Source organism: Dothidotthia symphoricarpi (genome assembly GCF_010015815.1).
Source record: "Dothidotthia symphoricarpi CBS 119687 unplaced genomic scaffold P153scaffold_4, whole genome shotgun sequence".
In the NCBI taxonomy this organism is placed as follows: domain Eukaryota; kingdom Fungi; phylum Ascomycota; class Dothideomycetes; order Pleosporales; family Dothidotthiaceae; genus Dothidotthia; species Dothidotthia symphoricarpi.
In genome coordinates this window covers 1,579,391-1,600,374 of record NW_022985011.1, presented here as the reverse complement: position 1 = coordinate 1,600,374, position 20,984 = coordinate 1,579,391, and the positions used below count along the sequence as shown (strand labels likewise).

General features: G+C 54.3%; 10 protein-coding genes across 10 annotated transcripts; 4 read left to right on the top strand and 6 right to left on the bottom strand.

Moving 5' to 3' along the window:
- Positions 1-19: 19 nt before the first annotated feature.
- Positions 20-2,391, top strand: P153DRAFT_393974 (uncharacterized protein). The gene is made up of 4 exons (XM_033671283.1): positions 20-159; positions 205-494; positions 658-1,570; positions 1,623-2,391. Exons 1-4 carry the CDS (start codon positions 106-108, stop codon positions 2,010-2,012), a joined length of 1,647 nt encoding a protein of 548 aa, XP_033527429.1. The 5' UTR covers positions 20-105; the 3' UTR covers positions 2,013-2,391.
- Positions 2,392-4,490: 2,099 nt separating this feature from the next.
- On the bottom strand, positions 4,491-5,632 carry P153DRAFT_283395 (GroES-like protein; the record flags this gene model as incomplete). Its single annotated transcript, XM_033663260.1, has 2 exons — positions 4,491-5,429; positions 5,483-5,632. 2 exons carry the CDS (start codon positions 5,630-5,632, stop codon positions 4,491-4,493), a joined length of 1,089 nt encoding a protein of 362 aa, XP_033527428.1.
- Positions 5,633-5,823: 191 nt separating this feature from the next.
- Positions 5,824-7,189, bottom strand: P153DRAFT_382664 (FAD/NAD(P)-binding domain-containing protein; the record flags this gene model as incomplete). Its single annotated transcript, XM_033670170.1, has 3 exons — positions 5,824-6,954; positions 7,007-7,044; positions 7,105-7,189. 3 exons carry the CDS (start codon positions 7,187-7,189, stop codon positions 5,824-5,826), a joined length of 1,254 nt encoding a protein of 417 aa, XP_033527427.1.
- A 218-nt stretch (positions 7,190-7,407) lies between these two features.
- Positions 7,408-8,896, top strand: P153DRAFT_364265 (S-adenosyl-L-methionine-dependent methyltransferase). Its single transcript, XM_033667558.1, has 3 exons — positions 7,408-8,029; positions 8,082-8,630; positions 8,700-8,896. Exons 1-3 carry the CDS (start codon positions 7,634-7,636, stop codon positions 8,817-8,819), a joined length of 1,065 nt encoding a protein of 354 aa, XP_033527426.1. The 5' UTR covers positions 7,408-7,633; the 3' UTR covers positions 8,820-8,896.
- A 1,116-nt stretch (positions 8,897-10,012) lies between these two features.
- On the bottom strand, positions 10,013-10,413 carry P153DRAFT_178552 (uncharacterized protein). The gene has a single exon (XM_033662353.1). The coding sequence runs from the start codon at positions 10,321-10,323 to the stop codon at positions 10,054-10,056; it is 270 nt and encodes an 89-aa protein (XP_033527425.1). The 5' UTR covers positions 10,324-10,413; the 3' UTR covers positions 10,013-10,053.
- A 12-nt stretch (positions 10,414-10,425) lies between these two features.
- On the bottom strand, positions 10,426-12,174 carry P153DRAFT_429035 (uncharacterized protein; the record flags this gene model as incomplete). Its single annotated transcript, XM_033672747.1, has 4 exons — positions 11,730-12,174; positions 11,556-11,674; positions 11,368-11,503; positions 10,426-11,309 (listed from the first exon to the last, which is right to left on the bottom strand). Exons 1-4 carry the CDS (start codon positions 11,923-11,925, stop codon positions 10,426-10,428), a joined length of 1,335 nt encoding a protein of 444 aa, XP_033527424.1. The 5' UTR covers positions 11,926-12,174.
- Positions 12,175-13,000: 826 nt separating this feature from the next.
- P153DRAFT_382661 (uncharacterized protein) lies at positions 13,001-13,674 on the bottom strand (the record flags this gene model as incomplete). Its single annotated transcript, XM_033670169.1, has 4 exons — positions 13,001-13,017; positions 13,071-13,181; positions 13,231-13,358; positions 13,412-13,674. The coding sequence occupies 4 exons, from the start codon at positions 13,672-13,674 to the stop codon at positions 13,001-13,003; spliced, it is 519 nt and encodes a 172-aa protein (XP_033527423.1).
- A 1,221-nt stretch (positions 13,675-14,895) lies between these two features.
- P153DRAFT_382660 (RhoGAP-domain-containing protein) lies at positions 14,896-18,685 on the top strand (the record flags this gene model as incomplete). Its single annotated transcript, XM_033670168.1, has 5 exons — positions 14,896-15,216; positions 15,280-16,615; positions 16,730-17,857; positions 17,905-18,191; positions 18,242-18,685. The coding sequence occupies 5 exons, from the start codon at positions 14,896-14,898 to the stop codon at positions 18,683-18,685; spliced, it is 3,516 nt and encodes a 1,171-aa protein (XP_033527422.1).
- Positions 18,686-18,916: 231 nt separating this feature from the next.
- On the top strand, positions 18,917-19,728 carry P153DRAFT_178423 (uncharacterized protein). The gene has a single exon (XM_033662352.1). The coding sequence runs from the start codon at positions 19,147-19,149 to the stop codon at positions 19,672-19,674; it is 528 nt and encodes a 175-aa protein (XP_033527421.1). The 5' UTR covers positions 18,917-19,146; the 3' UTR covers positions 19,675-19,728.
- On the bottom strand, positions 19,443-20,686 carry P153DRAFT_364262 (S-adenosyl-L-methionine-dependent methyltransferase). Its single transcript, XM_033667557.1, has one exon. The coding sequence runs from the start codon at positions 20,643-20,645 to the stop codon at positions 19,782-19,784; it is 864 nt and encodes a 287-aa protein (XP_033527420.1). The 5' UTR covers positions 20,646-20,686; the 3' UTR covers positions 19,443-19,781.
- Between the last annotated feature and the right edge of the window lie 298 nt (positions 20,687-20,984).

Below are 20,984 nucleotides of genomic sequence, written 5' to 3'. Positions count from 1 at the left end.
CTCATCACATCAATCCATCAACTCTATTACTGTTTGTCAGAAGTTGAGGAAGTATAACTGGCAGGGCCCCCGGATCTGCCCACGCCATGCAATGTCAGCTCTAGAATGGCGCACTTCGAACATATCGACGACGATATTTTGTTCCTGATTTTCCAAAATGTAAAATCCTCTTCAGCCTTGCAAGTCATCACTAACACCTGACAGTTGAGATCTGAGCGCCTGTCTTCTTTGTATTGCTTTCGTCTTGTTTCACAACGATTGAAGCAGTTCGCGGAGTCATGTCTGTACAACACCATAGTTCTTGAGGATACGCCGCTACGCGAGAATAGTTCATATCGTCTGATCGAGCGACTCGTAGACTCTAGCGACACGTTGTCCAGAAACGTCCGCGATCTGCAGATCAAATCGTTCAAAGGTGATGACGGCAGCTATTGTTTGAACTCGAAACTTCTGATAGCAGCCCTACACAGTCTGCATAAGCTTGACTCCTTCAGGTTCGTAATTCCGACTTATCTCTAAATATCACTCCAGTTCCTCCAACAGCGATAGTCATCGTGCAGTGATTTCCTTAGTTTTAATCTTTTCAACCACCACCTGTCATGGGGTAGTGGATCGTCGTTTCGAAATCACATAAATTCACTAACTACTCCCATGTAGCTGGGATTGCAATATACCCCTACCCGATGAGCTTCTCAGTACTTTGTCTCAACTGTATCCAAGAGCACGGCTATGTGCCACCGCCAGATCACTTGACGAAGCTCTCCTGTCTTCGTCTCAACTCCACACGCTCTCAATATCGGTGCCATGTGCAGATGCTTTCCATCCTGAAACAGAAGCTCGACTTGGGGAACTAAGACATGTACTTCTCAGGAGTCGCAACCTCAGGGTACTGATTCTGAACATCCATCGAGACCACAGTCTGTGGAAGCTACAGGAAGAGGCTTTGACTCAAAGTCTTACTCAAACCGCAACAGGATTGGATAACAAAAACTTGGATATCCACAAAATACAAATTCCCCTCGAACCTGGAGATAGGCTTCCCGCTCTCGAGTATCTAGCCATTGATGCGAGGACATACAGCTTTGACAAAGAACATTGTCTTCGATTAATCCAATGCATGGACGCGAGAAGGCTGAAGCGCCTTCGCATTGCTTCCTCAAGTACCGAGCATTTCTTCGAAGCCTTCACACACAAGACACCGCAACTGGAAATCCTCGAATTTGACACTCATTGGACTTGGCAATCTTCTCTAAACCGCTATATTGCCACTTCCGTCGCATGTTCACGATTCATCACCTCGATCGTTAAGCTGAAAGAGGTTGTTGTCTACTGTAATGCCACGGATTCGCGCGAACCATTCTGGACAGCGTTGGCCGAAACTCACGGCTCCCATCTCCAACGTTTGTCTATCCAGACCCGTAACGAAGGCCTCGAACTTCCCTATTCCGATCACAAAAGGCAAGCACCACTCAGCTGTTTCCCCAGCCTGACAAGTTTGGAAATGGTCATGCATCCCTGGTGGGATAATTCTAGCTGTTCTGATTGTTTGGAAGGCCGAAGACACTGGCTAGTAAGCTTCCACAAACGCAATGCAATGCAAGAGAAGCCTGACCCTAGAACAGAACACGTGCTACATCGGAGAAGTGCCGGTTCTGCCCCTACTAACAACGATACAAATCTCCTTCAAATTCTCCTTCAAATTCTCCTTCTACGAGACCCCGTCTTTCCACTCCCACGTCGTCCGCCATGCTCACTGCGCCATCCGCAGGTTGTGGTCCATGTACACAAACGACAAGGCCGGTCACCATCTCGATCACAAGCTCGAACGCGTGAGTATGCGCTTCTGGCGCTGGGAGCCGCCTCCACCGCACCCGGACGAAAACGGCGTCCAGCATACCACCCGCGTCCATGAGATCATATTTGACAGCAAGATGATAGATGAGCAGCTGCTGATCTGGGTTCGTAATCGCAAGGACCTTCCGATGCGGAGGTGCAGCACTGCTCGGCACTGAGGTTGGGTGTGATGTGATGGGGTGAGGATAACATGGAGGTATGTTGTGGATGAAATTGATAAATGGCATCCAGGATATTAGGAGGGGTGACAGTGGAGTTTGGGGTTGTATACGTACTAGCTAATTACGCGTGTGCACAGTTTGCTCTATATGGTCTTTGTGGTGTTCTTCTTCCTTGGCTTTCTACGCAACGCTTGACACAGACTCCTCTGATGTAAAAAGTATAGCATATCGCCTCTGATCTTGCAACTGTGCACGGCAGTGTCTTCGATAAATACAACGCCCACGTATAGGACATATACATAACCGCAAACTCGTCGAGCGGTGCATACACCCAACTTCAAGCCCGGCCCCACGAACAAGACATAGTCACAAGAAGAAAGAAATTGCAAACACTTACCTCTTCTGAACATGCTCCCATCAAGATTCATATCTCTATTCCCTCGCACTCGCAACTTACAGCCTCCAAAACACGCCAATTCTGATCCCCCAGCATCTCTCACACACCGTGATCCCTCTCTTCCACAACCCTGTCCTCCACAGAATCACACCTCCTTATGCCCCGTCACCAACCCCCTGCTTATCCCATCCATAACCACCATTAACCACCATAAACCACCACATCATCCTGGCACGCCACAACATAACATAACACAGCACAACACAATGTCCCATACAGAGCATTACATCTTTGCGAGATGATCAAAGTTTTCCTCAGAACTAAATACTCGAGTTTCTCAGCTTAGTGGTAAGGGACGACAGCTACCTTTGCAGTATCTGGGGCGTGTTTGGAGAGTTCGTTGCCTGGCTGGTTGGCTGGTATCGAGATTGTAGATGACACGGTGGATGTACGCACTTTATAAGTTCAAGCTAGGGACTTGCGTAACGAAGCGGCTATCTCGCCTTTGGAGGATTTGCTCGGAGTGCCTCGTTCACTTATCTTGATGTTTTGTCTAATTTGTCGAGGGTCACTATGGAGCAGAGATGCTTATTCAGTTTCAAGCCCTCCTTCTATTGACCGTTGGTATACGTATTTATCCTAACGCTGACACCTCCACACCACTGACCATCGACACACACACACACACACACACACACACACAGTACCATCTCATTCCAACAGATGGAGACTGAACCGCCGAGTCACTGCGGGAATCCCGTTTTGCCATGACCAATGGCTTAGACTCTCTTGTATGCATTCTCGCCGACATAATCAGTCAACAGCATGTATCCAGCTAATAAATAATTCAGTAGTCAGCCCATCCGGTCGAGCGTTTCCACCTGCACTTACATACCAACTCAGTGGAAAGGGTAACCCAAGCTGAGGCCCAAACCCTCCGTTATCCAGGACGTCGCAGGGACCTCGCACGAGTCTATTCCCACGCAACGTTTATTTTTTCGCCCCTTACAAAACATCGCCAGCCACACTCCCCGCAATCTACCAGCGCGCTGAGCACTACCCTAACGTCACAAAATCCAACCAGAAGCGCATATAGATTTCCCAGTCCCCACCCACCCACCCACCAGTCTACCCAATCCAATTCAGTTTAATTCCAACCCACTGCATAAAAACTCAACCCCACACCAAGAAAACTCCTCCATACATCTCGTACCAGGCTGGGGGAAGAATAGGCATATGTATAGTATAATACAAGTCAGCACCTCTATTTCCATTCTCCTCCCTCTCTCCCTCCCTCCTCCCCTCCTCCCCTCTTTCCTATAGACAGCTAAAAAAAGGCACCCGCAAATCGGAAACCAAGACAGAACAGGACAGGATAGTGACAGAACAGCTGGCTACCGATCGGCCCCTCGCTTAGTATGAGCGAGGAAACTACTCTTAATCTGATGCCGATTTTTATGAAGAAGCTACACAGTTTGGATAGTTGGTTGGTTGGTTGGTTGGTTGGTTGGTTGGAAGGGAAAGGAAAGTGGGATGTGGAATATGGAAAGACAGGGAGGGAGGAAGGAAGAGAAGAAGAAGTATAGTGTGCTATGGCTGTGGTGATGACTGGACTTGGCATATCACATCACACGACCACCACCTTCACCCTCACCCCCCATATCTGCCATTCCGGAGGAGGGCTTTGGTGGAATGGTATGTTGCATTGCTGGGGTGAGAATGATAAGGGGGTTGATGGAGAGAAAGAGAAAGGATGAAGCAGAAGGTCGTGTGTGACAGTCTAGGAGTGAAGAAGCCATGTGTAACCAATATCACTACAGTCACCTAAGAATGTGTAGAACGGGGTGCACCGCTTAATATATAGAGGTTAAAGTATACCAAACCAAACCAAACCAATTATTTACGGTCGTATTTCTACTCTACACATATATATATATAAGCACCTCATATCTCATCTCGCAATACTACTTCCCGACTTCCGTCTCCCTACAATCAAACACCTACATCTACCACCACCAACCATCACATCAGAAAAGTACGACTTCACCATCAATCCACTAGCAATTTACATATGGAATTTAAATCCTCGCCCTCTCCCCCCCATCATTAACAAGCACAAACCGATACCTCGCGCCTCCCCCCTCCATCTCCACCACACTCTTATTCGCCTCGCCCATCCCCCTCTCCTGCACCCAAGGCCTAACGCCCTTCTCCGCCGCAAAACCCAGCATATGCTCGATATCCGCCGGACTCCCGATCTGGCTGCCACTAATACTGCAGCCCTTGCCGATCAGACTAAACGCCGAGACGCGCGGGAGTTTATCTTCAGGGGCGCCGACCTGGACGAATGCACCGCCTGTGCGGAGGAGTCTGAGGTAGGAGTCGAGGGGCATGTCGGGCGAGGAGACGGTGCAGATGAGCAGGTCGAGGGTTCGGGCGTGTGTGCGGGCCCAGGTTGCGTCTGTGGATGTGGCGATGTAGTGCGTTGCGCCCATAGCGGTGGCGTCGTCTTTTTTATCGTCGCGGCGCGATATGGCGACGACGGAGGAGCAGCCCAGTGCGGCGGCGAACAGGATGCCCATGTGGCCCAGGCCGCCGATGCCGATGATGCCCACGCGTTTCCCGGGGCCGGCGCGGTGTTTGCGCAGGGGCGCGAAGACGGTGATGCCGCCGCAGAGGAGGGGGGCAGCTGCAGCGCTGGGGAGGGAGGCCGGGATCGCAATGGCGAAGTGTGCGGGGACGCGGATGTGTGTTGCGTAGCCGCCCATGGACCAGCTGCCGTCGGGGTGCTTGCCGCCGTATGTGCCGACCATCTTGGGGCAGTGCTGTTCGAGGCCCTGTGTGCATTCTGGGCAGTCGGCGCGCAGGCAGGAGAAGGCTTGTGCGCCGACGCCGACGCGGTCGCCGGGCTGGAACTTCGTCACTGCGCTGCCTACGCGGAGTACGTGTCCGACGACCTCGTGGCCGACGCAGATGGGGTAGTGGGTTTTGCCCCAGCCGGAGCGCAGCGTGTGGATCTGGAGACGTGAGTAAATGTCTTGGAGGGTGTTTGTACTGGAGTCTTGCTTACATCACTTCCACAAATCCCACAGTGCGATATTTTGATATCAATGTCGATTGCGTTGAAGGGCTTGGGGGTGAAGGGCGACCATGTCATGTTGCCCTCTGCCGCTTTGGCGTCGTGGCCCAGCCAGCCGTGGAATTGGGCGGGAGACGTCATCCTTTCCAAGCACCGTGGGAGATGGTGTGTTTGGGGAGCACGGTTGAGAACATATCAAGTGCAATGGTTGATTTGGAGGTCGAAATCTATCCGAGGTATCTCGACATGTCCGCTCTAGCTCGACCCTAGCTCTTGCCCCGCCTTTTCTGTCGGAGATAAGGGCCATAAATCCATGCTGTAGATTGCATGCATCAATCGCCCTTCTTCATGCCCTTTGTGAAGAGGGGACTCTGCTTGACTCTCTCCCAGTCATGTAGCAGCATCGTGTTCGCCGTCCCATCCCTAACCTCTTTCCCTCCCCGCGCAATCATCTCGTCTTCGAACGCGGTGATGGCTTCTTTCTGATCCCCCCCTCTATCAATCTTGACCAGGGCGTCTCGGAGCTTGCCAGCATCGGTGACGGAGTGGTTCAGGCCCTGCCCTCGCTGGTAGGTCATCGGGTGCACTGCGTCACCCAACATCGTCACCAGCCCGCCGTGGTTGTCCCAGCGACAGGCGTCCCTCCCTGGATCCCAGTCGGTGAGCCCCATGTACCACACGGGCGCATCGTCTGGCGTCCACTCGTACGCGCTCTTCCACGGGTCGCAGAAAGACTTGGCGTACTCCTTCTGCTGGGCGAGGCGCTCGGCGTCGGTCCAGTGCTGGGTGCGGTCCTGCTCGTCGAGGCTGCTGGGCCAGGATATGTAGAAGAAGAAGACCCAAGAAGACGGGTCGTGGGCGTCTGCGACGTCGTGCAGGCCGAAGAAGGCGAACTTGTTGTCGGGGTGGGCAGAGGCGAGGTAGAGCGGGTGGAAGCTGCGCAGGAAGAGGGCCTGGTCGGCGGTGAAGCTGCGCTGGACGAAGGTGGCTGCAAAGGGAATTCTGTGGATGGCGCCGAGGTCTGGGCCGAGCAGGAGGCTGCGCGTTGCTGAGCGGGCGCCGTCTGCACCAGCCAGCAGCCGTCCTGTGGCGGAGGTGCCGTCGTCGAAGTGGGCCGTGACTGATTGGCCGTCGTGCGCGTACGTGATGCTGGCCAGACGCTTGTCGTACTGGATGTCGAGGCCCTGTGAGAGAAGTGCCCGCAGCTTGCTCCTCCGCAGGCGGTAGAAGGGGCCAAAGGTGAAGGCGGCCAGCGACTCGCCCGTGTCGCCCTGCAGCCAGTTCAGCGTGTCGAGGGCCTTGGTGGGCACATGCGGGTCCACCTGCACTTCCTGCAGACGCGCCCACGACTCGGGCAGCATGAGGCTCTGCAGGGCGGGGCCGCCCCAGTGCAGGCCCATGTTCCAGTCGCGCTCGCCGTGGCGGTCGGGGTTCTTCTCGAAGACGGTGCACGCGATGTCGGCCTGGACGAGTTCAGCGGCGAGGACGCGGTGGGGCGTCGATGGCGTCACCTACCTTGCGCAGACCCTGCGCGAGAGCCAGGCCGGTGCTGCCTGCAACGAGAGGTTAAGTCGGTGTGCCATGCACGAGGGGTTCGCAGCCGTTCCACGTACCAGCGCCGATGATGAGGACGGGCAGGCGCGGACCTGTGCCACGCGCCGTGCCTTGCATGCTGGTGCACTCGTCGCCGTGCGCCATGGACCTACTTGTAGTCGTCTGGCTGCGCAGTGAGGGTCACGTACAGCTCGTCGTCGCGCCCGTCGCCGTCATTTCACGCAGACCGGCCCTCCTGCAGTGCTTGGCAGCCCGCAGACGGCACAGCGACGGCCTCTGTCCCGTGTTACGCCCCAGCGGCCGAGGCATGGCCCGTCCGGCCAGATTGGCTGCTCGATGCAGACGGCGGTGCAGTAGCAGCTGGGCGGCGTGCCCATGGCGGCAGACCGGCGGCGGAGAACTGACCGGATCGACGCCTGGGTGGGACGGCCAGCTTACCCGTTCGCTGCCACGCTGCCGCCGCCGTCTTTGCACCACGGCCACCGTCAGCGACCGTCTGTCGTGCTTTCCCGCCCGCGTGGCCCGCGAGATGCCACCCTCTCTCCACGCCCACGCTCCTTTTCCCTGACCGCCCATCCCCCCTCCGCCATGGCCGCCTACACCTCGGCCCACGCTCCCCTCGCCACCGCCGATGCCCTCGGCGACACGGCGAGCTCCGCCAGCACCACCACCACCCCCGACGACGACGACGACGGCCTGCACGACTTCGCCTCCGACTCGGGCTTCGACAGTGGCAGTCTGCTGGGCGACGAGACCGACACCCTCGCCTCGAGCATCCTCAACCACCGCATGGAGAACGGCCGCCAGTACCACGCCTACCGCGACGGCGCATACTGGGGCCCCAACGACGAGCTGGCCAAGGAGATCCTCGACTTTGCCCACCACATGTACCTCCTGACCCTGGACCAGAAGCTGCACCTGGCCCCCGTGCAGAACCCGCAGCGCATTCTTGATGTCGGCACGGGGACGGGCATCTGGGCGATTGTACATTTTCACTATCCGACAACTACTTCTATAATGACTAACACCCTGCCAGGACATGGCGGACCAGTACCCCGCCGCAGAAGTAACCGGCACCGACCTATCCCCCATCCAGCCCGAATGGGTCCCGCCCAACTGCCACTTCGAAATCGACGACGTTTCCCTGAACTGGACCTTCCCGCCCGCGCACTTCGACTTCATCCACATCCGCGAGCTATTCGGCTGCATCCCCGACTGGGACTTTTTCTTCGCCCAGGCCTACGCCCACCTCGCCCCGGGCGGCTGGATCGAAATCGTCGAGCACAGCGTGCAACCCCGCTGCGACGACGGGTCAATGGGGCCAGACCACTTCTACCACACGTGGGGCAAAGTCGTCATCGAGATGGGGGACCGCTTTGGCAAGAGCTTTACTATCTGGGAGGAGAGTAGGGAGCGTATGGAGAGGGCGGGGTTTGTGGATGTCGTTGAGGTGCCGTATAAGTGGCCGATGAACGGGTGGCCGAAGAAAAACGATAAGATGCGGAATATTGGACGGTGGAATCAGCTTAGGCTTATGGATGGGGTGGAGGGGTTTATGCTGAGGTTGTTGACGCAGGTTGGTGGGGTACGTCGCTTTATACTCCCCCCCCCCCGTCTCATTGTGTTGGCGTATACTAACTGGGTTTTGATACAGTGGTCCGTCGCCCGCGCTCAACTCCATCTCGCCCAGATGCGCAGGGAATTGAAAAGCTACCGCACTCACGCTTACCTCCCCGGCACCGTCGTCTACGGTCGTAAACCCCTCTCCGGTTGACCTTACAAAAAAAATCGTCTTGTCCAGTTCTAGCCATCGCGAGCGATCTTTCTTTTTTTTGGGGGGGGGGGGGCCTTGTTGGCGACTTCACGTTTCACTCTTGTACCAAATAGCCGTCCACACACTTTTGATGATACCCGCATTTTTGATACTTGCAAATAGTTTGTTTGAATTTAGAATTATCTTTTATACCGTGTGTGTGCTTTGCTTTGGGCATATCTTCCTGGATGTGAATGTATTGCATGTATGTATGTATGGACTAGACAGTAGTAGAAGTCTTTACTATTTCCAGCGTGTAATGCGAATCGTTGACCGAGACCACCCACCGTCCGTGGATGTACGACGGTGCGATGCAATGCGATGCCATGCTGCGATGCAAGGGTACGCGCAAGGCCATCCCTGTCCTTATCCCTGCCCATACCCCCTATCCTTGTTCGTGGAAGGGTGGAGCCGCCCGATCTGATCCGATCTAGTTCAGTCCCGTCTGCTTTTCCACACCACACCATTTATTACTTCTTTTTTAGAGAGCAGAGAAGAGAAGAAGAGAGGAAAGAGAGAAGAGAACAGAATAGAATAGCATAGCATAGCATAGATACAACCTCTGTCTTCACCGTTCACCGTTCACCGTTTACCGTTCTCTGCATAGTTCAGCAATACAAGACAAGACAACATGTGTATTTCCGTCTCTTGCATGTGTTTGCGAGATAGATGGGTAAGACAAGCAAAAACGCCTACTTCCCCCTTAATACTTTGAATCTCCACCTCGATACGTTATTCTGCACAACTTGTGCGAAATACCACCCCATCCAACGCACAGCTTGATTTGTTTGTTCGTTTGTTTGTTTGCGTACTCCTATTCATGTTTCGATGATACTGAATGAAATGAAATGGAAAGGGAAGGAAACGGAAGACGTGGAGAATAAGGATTGCTGGAATGTTGGGCTGTGCGTGGTGTTTGCCTGAGCAACGCGGTGTCGGTGTTGGGGAGGAGGTACATGCTCGGTTGGTTGGACGTGTGATGTGTGATGTGTGATATAGAGGAGGTGGGGTTGGTTGAACACACCACGCCCTTGCTTAAAGACAAGAGGATCTGGTAGGCGATTGGTAGGCAAATCGAGGGCTCGTTTTTGCCGGCATGTTATCTTTCGTCAATGCACAGTAATGATCTGAGAGAGAAGCGCTTTCTAAACGTTGGTGTTGATCTTGGATTATATATCTGGGAGGAGGTATGCTATTAATCCGCCTGCACGCTTAGCACAAGACGAATGGAGTGTATTGAGGGAGAGGGGGTGTTTAGACAGGAGTGTAAGTTAAGGTAAGGTAGGGCGAGACAAGAGAAAAAAAGAGGTGTGAATTTGTTCTCTAATCGTTTATGCGCCCGTATAAGAAAGATAACGGGAAAGAAAGGAAGGAAGGAAGAAAGGAAAACAGTTACCTGACGACTATTTCCGTCAACACAACACATCAACAACCCACCAACAAACCAACCAAGCAAAAAGCACATATCATCTCCGCGATTGAAGTGAATATAGAAAAAAGAAAAGGAAGAAAAGAAATAGTCGTAGATAAATAAACAGCTAAATATAAACACCCACCAACCCAGCGCCTACCCCCCTGTCCTCACCCTCCGCCACCCCCTCCCACCCCCCCAATGCTCCCTCCAAACATAAACCCCCGCATTCGCCACCCCCACAAACTGCGTAGAACATTGCATAACAACCAACACCCGACTCGACACGCCCATCGCCTCCGCGACACGATTCGCAATACCCGGGATCCACAGGATGAAATACGTGACGGGGTACATGTTCAGCAGGGTCATGCGCCATATCTCGCGGTCGAGACTGGATTTTGGGGGGGAGGCTGTTGCGGTTGTTCGTGTTGTTTGTTGGCGGGCGGTGGTGGTGGTGGTGATGGGGGATGCTGGTTCGGAGTGTATGTGTGCGAGGGGTTGTTTCTCTACATCGGGTGGTGGGCATGATTTTTCGAAGTCGAGGGTTGGGGATGTGGGGGAGGGGCAGGACGGGAGTGGTTGGAAACCTGATGGGGAGGGGCGGTCGAGAGTGCGGCTTGAGAGGTTGAGGTGCGTGGATAGTCTGGCTGAGAGGCGTACGCTGCTGTTGTTCCGGCGATGAGCGTGCGGTTCATGAGAGGCGGATGGATGGCGGGCGTGGATTGAGATGGCGGGCGTGCTGCAGCCACTCAGCACGGCGTTGTCGCGGCGGTGCGGTGCGCGTCCTAGGTCTGCGAACTCTTCGTCGTCGTCGTCGTCTTCGTCTATGTCGATGATTGCTGATCTGGAGAGCTCCTGCGGCTTGAGTCGGCGCGACATGTACACGAAGACGAAGATGTATGTGCAGAATGTGATGATGAGGATGGCGAAGCGCCAGGCGTGAGATAGGGTGTAGCGCTGGCGGGGGTGGTGGGCGGTGATCCAACACCAGTTCCCCGACACGGGGCCGTAGTATTCTTTGCGCCAGGCGTGAATGCCTGGATTGGTGTTAATAAACATATCGACATGCTGGAATATGTACTTTGGCGAGCTCACTAGTGTAAGAAGGGATGATCCAGATCGATAGACATATCAACGTTTTGGTTGTAGTCGATGCGTAGATGATGAAGGAGCGAAGTTGAATGGTAAGGAGTGTGATGATGGAGATGGCCAGGATGGAGAAATCAACGGCCTAGAGCGATTCGTCAGTATGTGTGTATATTGATTGACATTCACAGACTCACCTGCACCGAAAACTGCCCTGCCCATCCATTGAAGTTGCACGCTGCGCCTGGAGAGAGCGGTTTCTTCAACACATTGGCAGCGATTCCCGAGACCGAGTTGTTCAGCGCGTTCAGAAACTCTGATCCATCAGTCAGTCGATCCAACGTACCGAAACACCGATAAAAGAAACATACCAGCAACTGTAAGATTGAGTATCAGCGCATATCGAAAGTCTCTCTTCCTCCCACCCGCAAATATCCAAAGCAAGATGACAGTCGAGGTAGCCGCCAGCGACAGAAGACTGCCAATCAGAGTCGGAATGGAACTCGCCGGGTCCCAGACCAGACTGTCTGATGGTGAAAGAACAACGTCACGCTCAGCGCGGTTCATAGTTGATGTTCGTCAATACATGAACATAAAAGGTAAAGAACGTACAAGGTCGGATAGGCAGGCGACGTCTGGATTCGAGGTCAAAGATGCAAGGAGGCGTGGTTGTTATGTGAAGGTAATCTGAGCCTGAACGCTAAACCGCATGTCAGATTGCCAACGAATGTCATTGTGTCAGGCCCAGGCCAGGATGTCGAGAGCAAAGATGAAACACGGAAGAGGGTTGACGTGGTTTATGGCGGAGTCCATGTCTTGACGTTTTGCGCAGCCTCAAAATCAAGCCAAGATGGTGCTGATATTCTTTTAGACGAGCACTTATTCACCACGTGAGGGAATATAGAGGGCACGAGATGAAGCTCAACTCGTATTGTCTCATTGCAATGGCTTGAGGGTTTACAGCGCAAATCGGCCCGTCTCACACGATGCGACTCAGCAAATCTTCCTTTTCAAGATTAGCAAGCACCTTCATGAATTGAACGCGAACAGAGCAGCCATGCGGCCCGATTGAAATCCCCCACAAGCCTGGACCCGAGTCCCTGTTGCCGGATGGGCCGAGCGTGATGTTGCATGATACTCGCACCTGTTCAAAGTCAATGGCGAGGCTGCCGTGAGGATGGTCCGCCTCGAGCCAACAAAAAACACAAGGCAGTCACCTCGCAATCAAGACAACAGACATGCTTGTCGTGTATGGCAGGGTGAAATTCAAGAATTGAGATAAGAGGTGCAGAGCGCCAAGAGAATGCGGTCGCGGCTTCCCCAGAGTAACCCTGCGAGATAACAAACACAAAGATGAGACTTTTGAAGGGACTTCCGGCCGGAGAGCAATGAATCAATTGTCAGTACTTCCTGGTGCTGCAAAGAGCCCAATTCGTCTATCTTTTTGGTATCGCAAATTTTCAAAGCTCCGTTCCCATGCACGTACGCCAGCCCAATGTTCCCTTGGTGATCCAAAACGCGTTGTCCAGTGTGTGGGGTGAACCGTATCGTCCTTGTCATGTTGATCGTGGATAAATCAGCGCCAGGGTCTGACGCGATCGAGGAGATTGCAGGTCCCCCGCTACATGTTGTGAATACGCGTCTATCGAAGTCGGTCCTCTGTTTGTCGAGTCAGCTTTTCTGATCTTGCAGGGACAGCATGTCTGTCTTACGCATCTTGGTCAACTCGTCCAGGATGGACTGGAGCGTGTCAGTGTCCATCTTCTCAGCCAGAGACGGGATGAGGGTTGTCGCCTCCTCGGCTGAATCGGGGGTAAGTGTTCCTAGCATGCAGTCAGATGCTGCTCGGTTGTGCAGGCGACCATCATGTACCTAGTAGTGCCTTTTCGACAGTTGTGAGCTCGGGGTGGGTGTCGAAGAGCGCGGCGATGGAGTGCAAGCTCTCCTCCTGCTTATATCGCGAGAAGTTGTCGAGGTAGTCGAGGAATTGCGTGATGATTCTGCGTGGAGTTTAGTTGTGGAGCTATTACAAGCCCTTCTTGTCTCGACCTACATATTGTCATTGTAGATTCTATCGCGCAACGGATTGTTTTCGGGGTCCTTCTTCTTCCTGGCTTCGTGAACGGCAGTGACGACGGCACGCGCCTCGGACACGGACAGGGCATGCACATCCTCAAAGTCGTCACCCAGCTTGATCTCGTTGCCCATCTCCTCCTCCTGCTGCACTGGCGGCTTGGGTCGCGAGACGAGTCGCGGGGCGATCCATACGGGAGGCTGTGCCGCTCTGGCAGGCGCCTCTTGCCTCTCTTCATCCATGGTGGGCAGATGTTGGATTTGATTGAAGGCAGGACGCGGTCGTGACGCAGAGGCCTTGTCTAGTGGATTTCTTTATTTTCAGTTACGGCGCGTATATCCCAACACTTGCAAGAGCACTCTATCATCCACACAGGTGGTGCGGTCTTGGACGACGTGTGGTGGGCTTGCGCAGGGCGTTCTGGAGGTGTCCAAAGCTGGCTGGATACGGCGTGCCAAGACATTGAGCACGCGCCCACGGCAAGCATTGGGTTGAATTTCCCCGGACCGGCGAGGAGACGCGGCGCATGGGAGGCATGTCTGGCGCAGGCTGCGAGAAGCCTCAGGCAGATGGCTAACGCTATGACGTGTGCGTTGGGGCATTGTGTGGAGTGGGATGCTGAAATGCAATGTGTGGCGAGCGCAAGTGACGGCTGCCCTCGTCTGTAGCAGCACGACGATATGACCAAGGCAGGGCGAGCAAGGCGAATAAGGCGCAGGTGCTCTGCTGACCTCGATGCTCCCACACCCGAAGCTCTGACTAGAGCAAGGTCGAGGTTCACGGGGCGTTTAGGCCTGAATGGCCATGGCAATGCTGCCGGCGTCGTCGAAGAGTGGAGTGGCGCGAAAGAGGTTTAGCTCATGTAGACGTGGAGTGGACTTAGGTAGCCTCGTAGACATAGGTGCACAGTGACACTCCCGACGATACCTTACGCCCCCCACGAGTGCTACCTCACGCCGCCTCGCCGTCTCGAGTCCTGACTGCGCTGCAACGACCTGCCACTCCGCCATCTCGTCGCTCCCAGGGGCCCCAATTCGACTGATTCGACTCCCCCGTGGCTCGCCGGGTACCGTTCACCGCACTTCGATCCCCTTTCCGCAATCCTGCGCGCCGAAGGAACGCACTTTGTTGGGCTCTCACTCGCGCATTTAGTAGCCGCTCTCACCCAGCTGCAGTCCCTCGACACCACCACCAGCAGCACGACCCCCTGGCAGAGCGCCGTCGCCAACCCACCTCCGCCTCTTCGTCGCCCGCCAACGCCGACATTCGCATCGCTGCACGTCCTCGACGGTCTCCCCCCGCGCGCTCCTATACTATTCCTCCACGCATCCGTGGCGCGTTCTCGGTACCAGCCGGCGCCAAAGTGTGCCGATCCGTGCGCTCCTCGACTCTCGGCTGCGGCCCACACTCGCGCACGCACATCTGTACCGAGGAAGCAATCGCCAGCGCTGGCGTAACTGGACATGGGCACTCCGGCGGAGGGACCGCCACCAATGGACGACCAAGACGCGTCTCAGCAGCACCTGTACGAGGAGCGCCACAATGGCCTCGAGAGACAGCCAACCAACCCGCTCGACATGCACTCCTCGCAGACGCTCGCCCCGCAGAATCGCACAGACGCGCCCGCGAGGTCCATGACTGACCCCGACCAGCACCAGCAGAACCTGCCCATACCAAAGCCGAAGCGCAGTGGGAAGATATGCGGAAAGTGTGGAGAAGGACTGACGGGACAATTTGTGAGAGCGCTGGGCGACACGTTCCATTTGGAGTGCTTTACTTGTCACGTAAGCTTGCCGTGTTCTATGCAACCCCCAACGAAACAAGCAATCGTACTGACTGGCGTCTAGGACTGCAGCAAGATTGTCGCCTCCAAGTTCTTCCCCGTCCCCGAGAAGCCGCCAGGGCAATATCCATTGTGCGAAACCGACTACTTTCGACGCCTCGATCTGCTTTGCTTCGAATGCGGCCAAGCCCTCCGCGGGTCCTACATCACGGCCTTGGACCGCAAATACCACATTGAGCATTTCACGTGCTCTGTATGCCCCACTGTGTTTGGAGCCTCCGACAGCTACTACGAGCACGAGGGCAGCGTCTACTGCCACTACCATTACTCGACCACCTTTGCCCAGCGATGCAATGGCTGTCAGACGTCCATTCTGAAGCAATTTGTGGAAATATTCCGCAATGGGCAGAACCAGCACTGGCACCCAGAATGCTACATGATTCACAAATATTGGAATGTTCGCCTCCACTCGACAGGCCAGCCTGTCATTGAATCAATGCATAATGCCGATAGCGAAGCGACAGATGCAGTTCGCGAGACTGTGCGCCAGCAAGAAGAGGAAATCGAGGCAAAAGTCAATTGGATTTGGAAGACGCTTTCAGCTTTTGAGGAGAAATCCGCCACATGCATTTCCGACATGCTGCTCCACGTGAGCAACGGTGCATATGTCGACGGCGTCATGGCTGCCAAAAAATTCATTGTTCATGTTGATCTATTATTCACCGCCGCAGACGACCTCGACGCACAACTGGTTGCGAAGACCCCCAAAGGTCTGACCTACTCCCGCGAGTCAAAGCTGCTATGCAAGAAAGTGGTCGCCTTCTTTGCACTCCTCACGCAGTCTCAAGGAACGGGTGTCCGGCGCCTGGGCGTTACCCAAGAACTGCTGTCCCTAGTTACCGGTCTGGCGCATTATTTGAAGCTTTTGATCCGGATTTGTCTGCAGGGTGCTTTGAAGCTAGAACGCGAAACACGGAGCTCTAACGGCCTAACCAACTTCCTCACACAGGTCAACTCGCTCGATGCCCGCTTGGAAGACGAAGCACAGAAAGACCAGGCAGCCGAGTCTGCGCTGCTGGTTCCCAGATGGGCTGATGCGTGTCCAATATGCGATGCTCAAGTCGAAGACAAGTGCTTACACCTGGATAATATGTCGTTCAACTACAACTGCATGGTCTGTCGTGGTTGCAACGCTGACCTACGCAACAATGTCCACAATGCGTATTGGAGCAAGAGCAAGCACAGAATGTTCTGTCCAGCCTGCGCGGCCGCAACGTCGGATGCAGTAAATGGGTTTGAGCAAGTCACAAAACTGCGGCAGTACATCCATTTGCTAAAGGTGGCTCATGCCCGCCTCATGGCAACGCTGCGCTCCAGTGGTGCGCTACCTCACACTTCTGGTAAGTTGGTCCCTCTTCACGAAAAACATTGCTCATCATCACCTCTCATCTTGACACGACTCAGATTTCTCACGTCGCTTCCGAGATTACATTCGTCCGACTAATGACTTGTAGATGACCCTAATTTGAGCGGTTACGACTCCTCACAAGGGCATCGTCTAGGCGATGCCGAGTCCGACCTCCAGCCGCCACACTTGCGAGCTGACGCTCGTTCCAAGTCATACGGAGGTTCAACTACGAATGGCAGTCAAGTAAGCTCCAATGCTGCTTACGAGCAATCCATGTCCGACATCAAGCGCCTGCGGTCGACACGGCTAGACAAGCATCTGTCCAACACAATGAAGAAAGCACGGGCGTCGCGAATCATCGACGGCCCTCAAGGCTTCGAAATAGGAGGCGATAATCAATCACGAGGTGGTATGCAAATCGTTCAGGAACGCGACGGCCAACATGATCTCGACAATGTCACTCTTGCTGTCAATTCGCTCGCGTTGGATGATATCGCACGCATGGCGGCTTTGGAACAGCAACGTGAACAACGCCCCAATGCATTTCGCGCGGGTGGTGATGCTCTGATTGGGCGGGATCAGGCAAGGGTCCTGAACGGTCACCGTCGCGACTTTTCCGGAGCTCAGGAACTGCAACAGATGTCTGAGCTTCGATCGCGCACATACTTCTCCGAACTATCACCTTTGGAGTACTTCAAACTCAAGGGTCTTGCTGTGCTCCAGCTAGGCCTCCTTCTGGATGACAACCAATACAATCAGGGAGAACTTCTTGATCTCATAGAAACTAAGAAAAACAACTTCTGGGGCAAAATAGGACTTGGAAAAGCGTTCAAGGCCGATAAGGGCAAATCGAAAAAAGGCAATCCCGTCACGGAGAAGCCGGTTTCCGACAGAGCCACATTCAGACAGCCGCTCGAGTACCTTGTAGAAAAATACGCGGCGGAATGCACAGAGGGTGTGGGCCCGGGTGCCCTGAAAGTCCCGGCTTTGCTACAAGACGCCACTACTGCCATGAGGAGCATGGATATGTCAGTAGAAGGCGTGTTTCGAAAGAACGGAAATTTGAAGGCTTTGCGAGAACTAGAAGAGGAAGTTGACGCGAAAGGCGTGGAACAAATCGACCTCAACACGAAGAACCCTGTCATGCTGGCAAATCTCCTCAAACGATTTTTGAGATTGATGCCAGAGCCGGTGATGACGTTGAAACTATATCGGCTCTTCATGACAGCCAACGGTGAGCATTAAGACTGGAATTTCCTTGAAGTCGACTAACATATATAGATATCGAGGACGAGGTGCAAAGAAAGAAGGTCCTTCACCTGATCCTGTGCTTATTACCCAAGGCTCACCGGGATACCATGGAGGTCTTGTTCTGCTTTCTCAACTGGGTCTCATCCTTCCACACTGTTGACGAAGAATCGGGTAACAAGATGGACACGTGGAATATTGCTACGGTCATTGCGCCGAACATCCTACGAGAGAACAACGACAAAGAGATGAGGAACGTCGACCAAGGCGCAGTCAAGGTCGTGTTTGATCTCATCGAGAACAACGATGAGTTTTCAGAGGTATTACTCGCTGATCACATTCGACATTTTTCATAGCTGACTTGGATTAGGTGCCACCCGAGATCATGGAACTTCTTAGCGACGACAGCTCATCTGAGATGTCTGCAAAAGAGATCATGCGACAATGGGAATCGAGAGGCAAGGCCCCTGCCACAACCGCTCTTTCGACGTCGCCAAACAACCAAAACGGACCGGCGAAGAGAAAGGATGAGCGCAACGCACCACAGATCACACAAGCGGATAACAACCCACAAGCCCACGCAGGCGAGTCGTCCGTCAGACACATCGGGCCAGGCGTCCACAGCTTCGGATCGCCTCCCAACGCCAGCAACAGTCCCCTCCATCAGCAGAGAGAGGGCACGCCAAGCAGTGCTTACGGCCCACATCCACAGGCATCCACAGAAAGCCATCGAACAGCTTCACCCCACCGCCACAGCTACCGCTCTCCCGCCTTTCAAAAACAATCACAAATCGGCACCGCAGGCGCGGGGTAACCGTCCGATGGCTTTGCTTTGTCTTTGCTGTGTCATTGCACAACACATTGGAGTAACACAGGCGTTTGACCAGCTTTCCACCCATCATTTTTCCATCTTCTTCTCAAACAACGAGAGCCACAAGCATATATATAAGAGACAGAAAGAAAAGCGTCATCACTTTTCTTTCTCTCTCCGGCCATATATATACCTGGAAACCCTCTTCTTTTTTCTTTTTTCTGTGCCGCGTTCTCCATTCATTCCCCGGACCTGATGGTCCATGTTCTTTTTGTGCCGCGTTGGTTTGTGGCGACGGCTTTTCTCAACGCTTGGGTGGCTGGCTGGCTGGTTGGCGGCAGGTGATGCGTGCACCCCCTTTTGGCATCCAATGGCGTTTTGAACTTACCTTGTGCATGTCTGGTTGGTTGATTGATTGGCTGCCCTTATGATTTTCTTGGCTGGGCCTGTTTTTGCATGTATGCATGGAAGGAAGAGGTGAATGGGTGGGTAGAAGGGGAGGAGGGACAAGAGACGCGGGTGGTTGGACAAGCCGGGTCGGGTTGGGTATGGATGCGGATAATGTGCGTGGGATTGGGGTCGTAGTCGTTGGGAGACGTGACGTGACGTTGATGGGAGGGTTGTGTTTACATACCATTCAAGGAGCCTATCTCGCTGCATGTGCGTACTTTGTGGTACCCTTTTCACTGGTTGTTAGCCTGGGATTTGAGGCGCTCCTTCTTCTTTTCTGCTTCATATTCATATTCATATTCATTGCTCTTGGCAGGGCCTGCTATGTCCGTTTTGCGGTACTGCGTTTACTTGGCTGTATACTTTACCGTATTTACTACTTATTACATACACCTCGTTCACTTGGTCGTTACACTTCTTCTTACCTCGTCCCCACGCATGGCTTCATACCGCATGGCTTTTCAAGCTTCACAACAGTGGCCCTACGAGACTCACGTGTCCCTCGCGCTCTTTTCAACCACGGAGGACCCGCCAACCCCTAGAAGCTTTACCTCACAGAAGCCGTGCGGAGCAACCAAGCGCTGCACACAACACATCTACAGACGAAGCCCCAGTACGGCAAACCACCGCACCCCTACACCCCGATGATCTACTTCCTCACCGCGACCAAAAACAGCCTCGGATACCCCAACAGAACCTTCCCATCCACCAACTCCTTATACTCCCCCTTCAACCTCTCCTCATACTCGCTCAAAAACGCCGTCTTAGCCCCCTCATCATCCCCCATGCGCTGCAAATACGGCTGCAACCCCGTCCCCTTAACCCACTCGACAATCGCGCCCGCATCGCTCAAAACATGATAATACTCCGTACGCCAGATATCAACACTCGCCGCAAGCGGAGCCAGCGCATCATAAAATGCCTCTGGCCGCTCAATAGGATCGAGATCCGGACGCGCCTGGTCCTCCAAATTGCCCACCTGCGCATCCACGAAGTGACTCGACCACGGCTTCCCGGGCAGCAGGGCAGTAGTGCGCATCAGCGTATGCGACGGCGCATCGTAATTATCCGGGACCTGAATCGCCAGGACAGCACCACTCTGCAGCTCCTTGAACAGCTTCGCCAGCGCAGGGATCCGCGCCCCGCTCCGCAACCAGTGAAACACCGCGTTGCTAAACAACAGATCGACCTTCTGCCCCGCAGGCGCGCGCCACGTCCCCACATCCCCGGCTTCGAACTCGGCGCCCGCGGCCGTCAGACGAGCGTCCTCGCGTGCCTGCCGCAGCATGTCCGCTGAGCTGTCGATGCCTGTCGCGCGCGCCCCGGGGAACGCGTCGAGCAGGACTTGTGTGCTGTTTCCTGGGCCGCAGCCGAGGTCGTAGATGCGTGGTGTGGGCGTGGATAGGTGGGGGGTTACGCGCCGGAGCAGGTCGTGTACGGGGCGGGTGCGTTCGTTGCCGAATTTTAGGTATTGGGCTGCGGACCAGTCTTTTTTTTGGGCGGGGGACGTCATGGTGGGTGAAGTGGTGAAGGGGCGGCGGGGTGGGGAGTGTGGAAGGAGGTGGTGAGGTGCTGGGATGGGAGTTTTGTGAATTGGGTGGCGGGTTATGCGCAGAACAGAGCGCGGGATCATGTCGTGTCTGGCGGTATTATACTCTTGAATAATCAGTAGGTAAAACTTGAATCCCCTACTTGTAGTTTGACAGTGGAGAAAGGTGAGGCTTGTATGTGGTACTTGTACCTGAGAGCTAGTGGGGTAAAGCTCCCGGAGGTTGGCTTATATCCGCGTCTACTGCGGGGGAATCCAGGGTTCACAGGTTCGCAGCCTAGGTACTTTCGCTCCATCTCTACC